The sequence below is a fragment of the Sinocyclocheilus rhinocerous genome, unplaced genomic scaffold (assembly GCF_001515625.1).
Source record: "Sinocyclocheilus rhinocerous isolate Xijiao unplaced genomic scaffold, SAMN03320098_v1.1 scaffold1476, whole genome shotgun sequence".
Lineage (NCBI taxonomy): Eukaryota > Metazoa > Chordata > Actinopteri > Cypriniformes > Cyprinidae > Sinocyclocheilus > Sinocyclocheilus rhinocerous.
In genome coordinates, this window is record NW_015659224.1 from 602,818 (window position 1) to 608,585 (window position 5,768).

At 39.1% G+C, this 5,768-nt stretch overlaps 1 protein-coding gene across 4 annotated transcripts in view; it reads left to right on the forward strand.

Annotated features, from left to right (window-relative positions):
* Positions 1-4,861, forward strand: part of lmo4a (LIM domain only 4a) — a 15,958-nt gene extending 11,097 nt beyond the window's left edge. For 3 of the 4 annotated variants that reach the window (XM_016531952.1, XM_016531953.1, XM_016531955.1), the window contains 3 exons: positions 1,540-1,636; positions 3,502-3,660; positions 3,864-4,861. In XM_016531952.1, the coding sequence (XP_016387438.1) occupies positions 1,540-1,636; positions 3,502-3,660; positions 3,864-3,872 (265 nt within the window). In that variant the 3' untranslated portion in view covers positions 3,873-4,861. Of the gene's footprint in view, positions 1-1,539; positions 1,637-3,501; positions 3,667-3,863 lie in introns of those variants that run through there. The other variant, XM_016531954.1, reaches the window with a different exon arrangement.
* Positions 4,862-5,768: the final 907 nt, after the last annotated feature.

The following is a 5,768-nucleotide window of genomic DNA, read 5'->3' on the forward strand; positions in this document are numbered from 1 at the left end:
ATTGAAAAGTGGATCCCGTTGCAAAAAAAAAAAAAAAAAATCCACATCTAGGCACTCGCATAGTTAGCACCCTGACGAAGGCCTGCTTGGGCTGATACGTGTTGGTGTCTTTTTAATATGTAGCCCTGTCTTAGAATAAAGGCTTCTTACTTTGCTAACTATGCGAGTGCCTATATGTGTATTTTTTTTGTATTTTGCAATAGGATCCACTTTTATTTTTTGACATTTTGTTCCCTCTCTGGAGCACCCATAGTTTTGTCTGCGAGTACCTGATGCACCCCTGGTCAAGATTTTTTCTTTGATTATTATATACCGTATCTATCTCTTTTTACCAGTTCAGACAACCTATGATGAGTTGTTGTTTTATGACAACTTTGGGTTCTATAACAACTCAACTGAGAAAGAAAAAGTCTTTGGTAAAGGACATATCTCTTACAACACTGTAATTCAGCAAACATGTTATGCCTACGTGTCAAGGGTGGTCTTATGGATATTTCCTTTAAGAGTGCATGTAAGGTGTACTCAATCTGCAGTGTATTAAATATGTATAATACAGCTAATCAAAAGGGCAGAGCTTCATTACCAAATGACACAGCGTGGAGCCTGAGGTCTGATAAAAGTAGGGTGCATTAATTAGGGAGAACAGGGCTCCTTTCTGCAGTCTCTTATTAAATTACTGTTTGGATTAAGATCAAAAATTCATTACTGCGAGCAGTCAGAGCTGGGACAGTGATAGCGGAGGAGGGGTAAAGAGAGGGCAGGGGGAAGAGGAGAAAGTGAGGCGGTGAGAATTAGCTGCCAAACTGGTCTGGTTACCATCACAATAAAGACCCCAGAGAGGGAGCGGAAGAAATGTTTCCTACTGAAACATGACTGTGACATGGTGGCTCCAGGTGTTCTGAATGAAAACAAGTTGTTTGTGTGCATGTGTGCGAGTGGAATGCGTGTATGTTGCGTGTTGTTTGTGTGCATCTGGATTTTATCTCTATATGGCTGAGTGTGTGTAGATGCATTTTTTTTCTTTCAGCTCATCAAGAGCGCGACTTGAACTCATTTGAGTGTTCTCCTAAAATTGCCCATAACAACCTCAAGCTCAGGCTGCAGAGTAATCAAGTACACCCTAATTAGGAGCCAAGGGTGGATCAGAGGCTCCTACAGCCACTGCCACCAATTACACTGCCACTCCAGATTAGCTGATAGGTTGCAGTCTAGGACTAGAGGGGCTTTGGTGCCCTGCCATCCAAGCCACACACTCACAAACACACACATTGCAAAAGCACTCAAGCTACGAACGCAAAAATGAATTTCCCCAATGTGGAAGGAAAAGAAGTGGATCATTGTAAGATGTTTTATTTTCAGGGTGATTTGTGTGCCATTTTGCAATATGGGGAACCGTTTTTTTTATCCCTCAAATGAGAAGTCACTTAAGGAAACGTGTATTTTGGATGTTTAAATGTGTTGACTTTCAACTGATATCTTATCACTGTTTAAATATTATTATATATTTAATTCATCCTTGTTTCTCCCCTCGCTGTGCAGGTTGTTTGGTCACAGTGGAGCCTGCAGTGCATGTGGACAGTCTATCCCTGCCAGTGAGATGGTGATGAGGGCCCAGGGTAATGTCTACCATCTAAAGGTGAGCAATAGCCTGTTAAGCCGGGCTCACACTGCGATTTAAAAAAAAAAGTCCTTTAGGATTGTACTTGTCAGACTGTACGAACATGATGATCATGTCACACTGTGGGATCTCAGTTGTCATTAATGTCAGACTGTACGACAGTCAAGACGGGTTAAAAATGGGTGCGTGCAAGAAAACTTGTCCCGATAAGGAAGACAGTTTGACGTTTGTCGTAGGAGAAGTCACACTGCAGGACTGTGCGCAAAATTTTCTGACACTGCCAGAAGTTCGTCGGAGGTAAAATTTGATCGCAACGGCCTTTAATCGGCTGTCGGTGAACAATTCAAACTAACGATCAAAGACTACAGATTTAGCCTAGGATTATAGGAATCTTTTAGGATTTTCAAATTTTGTCTCAGATGACCAAATCGTGGCCAAAATCGCACCGTGTGAGCCGGGCTTTAGCAAACACTCACGCATTGTCAGTATTAAAAAAAAGTATTAATGAACGATATATCTGTTCATAGGTTTCTTTTCTTTTCTTTTTTTTTTTTGCGCTTTAAATTTTTTAACAAAATATAAGTCAGTGGAACAATAGACTTTTCTCTGGTGACGCATGCTAGACTTATTCAATAATTTTGTCCATCTAAACCCCACTTCTTTCTTACAATGACTGCAAGCTCACATTTACTGATGAATAGAACCAAGTCCCCGATCAACACTTTTTTTTTTTCTTTTTGTCACACAGATGTACGTCAGAAGAAAAGATATGTTGCTACTTTGACAACAAATTAGTAGAAACAAACAGGATAAAGACCAGAATATAGAAAAGATGTAACTGTCATTAATTTTCATTATACAGAGCAGTGATACACTTTTTATTGCACTATATAAAATGTATGGACAGATAGCAATTTGTCATAGACTCTAACTTCAATTATTTACAGTAAACTAAATTCTCTTTATGAATCTTTTGTGATCAGACTGAGCTGCTGCATAGACACAAAATTGTTGTACTGCCCTACATTTGCAAAACACAGTAGCGTGACTAGCTTCAAAAAATGCAGTTTGATTTGATGTGGATTTGTCACAGGACTGATTTGATCTGTCACAGGACAGGTCATAGACCGAATTTCTCAACATCGAATCTTGTATGGTTGCAATTTATGAACCAATCCCAAACATGAGGGAATTTTTGTACATTGCAATTACCCAATTCCCTTTGACATCGGCATGTTAGCCAGCAGGAATTGCTCAACATTAAGCCTGAGTCGATGCTTCATATTTAGATTTATGAAATTTTACTTCTTTTTGAGTATTGTATTGCAACTCCCTTAAGACTGGAAAAGTTGTAATACTGAAATTTATCAGTCTTGCAAAACAATGACTTGGACCCACATCCCATATCTCCAGAGTGAGAATTAAAGGGATTTTCATATTAACGTATGTGTTTATACTTCACATTATTTGGTTGGAATGGAAACATCTGCAAAGACTTGAAGTAGCCTCTTTTTGAGGAAATATATTTCTCTTTGAATTGTCAGCTGAAGCCTTGCATTTACTGAACACTGATAGCAGGATAGTCTCAAGAGATGCCTACCGAAACTCAACTAACCGTTTTCCCAACTGCGCCACACATTCCTTCTTAATTATAGTGGTGTAGGTGTCAACCTGTCTTAATAATATTTGATTGGAAAAGGAAACCATTCCCTGATTAAGCTGAGTGGATCGGTTTGGTTTCCCAGTGGTCCATGTTTGCATAAGTTTGCAAAATTGGGTAACTACATCCTGACAATTTTTTAGTTTAGCTGAAGACATTTATTAAATGGCACACCAGACGTCCAGTGAAATAACCCTTTGCTTTGTTTTTCTTCTCTTCACAGTGTTTCACTTGTGCCACATGTCGAAATCGCTTGGTGCCTGGTGACCGATTTCACTACGTCAACGGCACCATCTTTTGTGAACATGACCGACCAGGTGGAGCTTTGCTCAGTAGTCACCTGACCCCCCTGCAGAGCAACACCCTCCTACCCGACCAAAAGGTATGATATAAACACGGCGAATTGATAAGAAATCAATGATATCCCTCAACTTGCATTTAAAGCTGTAACTTTAACAAATGTTGTAAATGTAAATTTGTACCAGATGATAGAAAAGCATGATAAAAACGAAGAGAGACTGCTATACTGCATTATTTTTCCTATTTAGAAAATAAACTGATTGGCTATTTGATCTTTTTACTCAGGTGTGCTGAGAAAACAAGGATTTATAATTTGCGGCGTGCCTTCTCTTCGTATTTTCCCTCACATCTTCCCTTCAATCTATCATTGTGAATGTCCACCCACACCCAAGACGTCCACTTTACTTTCGTGCATCCAGCCACCTTAGAAGAAGAATTCAGAACTGCGCAAGTACTGTGGGTCACTTGCGAGACAATCACCCCTAACGAGGGAAACACAATCAAATTGAAGAAATCTGAAAATGATCACTCATATGTGGTTCATCTGGTTATGGCTGGGATGGCCTGACCCTGAAAGCCTTAGACTCTATTAAAGAGCAGCTAATTAAAGCTGGGGTGTTTTTCATCCCTTTTGAGAAGTTTCTCAAGAAATGTTGTGGACGTTACCTGTCATTTTGGACTGCATGGGTCTATGGATTATGAAAGATATCACTTCTTGCCCACAAAATGATGTCTATAGATCAAAAGACTGTTAAAACTCAGTTTTGTTTCAGTGGTGGTTGCCTTTAGCTTACAGGCCTTTTTCACTTTTAAGTGTAATTTTATCTTTTTTGAAAACGTTTTGTCATCTTTGGTGCCGAAAAAAAACATTTTTATGTCCAGTTTTTTCTCCTTTGTCATTTACTTCTTAGCAAGTAATTATACACATGCACAGTACAGACACGTGAAGATGTATTGTTTTGTCTACTCGAGTTTATGATGAAGTGCTCTTTTTGAAAGAGTCATAGTCTCCAGAGGAAACAGCATGTTTTTTCCCCCCCATGGTTTGGTAGAATAAATTGTATGTCTGTATGCATATTCTCTAATAGAGACTGCTTTTCAGTGTCTGCCAAGACTTTTGGGAGAGTGAGGGAGATGGAGAGTAAAATTGTACATATCCCATGTGCTGTTGTATCGTGTTCAATGGTTGACCTGTTTCCTTGTGTCCTCTGTTTAAATGGAGGAGCGTTCAAAAAATAAGATATCTGTAAAAGAAAAAAGTACTTAATTAAAAAACTATAATCATCACAAATACAGTCTTGACATCTCTGCTCAGTGTACATCAAGATTTAATGATTTTGGCTTGGTGTGTTGGACACTCATTGGAAGTCAAGACGGCTCTCCAATAGTCCTTGGCCAAAAACATGGTTCATTACCTAAATTTCTAATTTGTGAGTATCTGAAGAAATGTGAGCTTGGAGTGTAACAGATTTTTTCAAACGATGCAAATGTACCATATGTGTAGTTCCTGTGGTCTCTTTTTTCCCCCACCAATTTCTTCTAATAGTGGTTTAATGATTTTGGCTTGGTGTGTTGGACACTCATTGGAAGTCGAGACGGCTCTCCAATAGTCCTTGGCCAAAAACATGGTTCATTACCTCCAGATTTCAACACAAACTCTTGCGTCTGCATCGTTATAGAGAGTAACGAAAGGCATTTGAGCTGGCACTTTTTCTTTCTCTTGCCGTGACTTCAATCTGCGGGTCTTGCTAAAGGGAGGTCTTGTGCATCTTTGTGAACGTCGCTACAGAAAGGAATGATATATTTCCGCCCTTTTTTTTTCATCCGGCTATCCTCTCAAGATTTCATTTACTATTTGATACTATTGAAATCTGCCTTTTTCTGATCTGATTTGCTGAGGTTTGAGAAGTTTTCTCATTATGGCATTTCTGGTAATTGCTTTTTGGCATTAAACTCTCCCATATCTTGTTTATTTAATTAGCTAATTAAACCCATCTCTCTTTTTTTCAACTACCTTTGGCCTGCAATCACAAGGTGTTCCTTTCCAATTTACTTTTACGATTAATAAAAAATGTTCCTTTCCCTTGCGTTTCTTATGAGAAAAATGGAAGCCAAGTATCCCTCATTATGGCTGTTGGTGTGTGTGTGTGTGTGTTGGGAAGGGGGTGTAAAAGCCAGCTGTGACTTTTC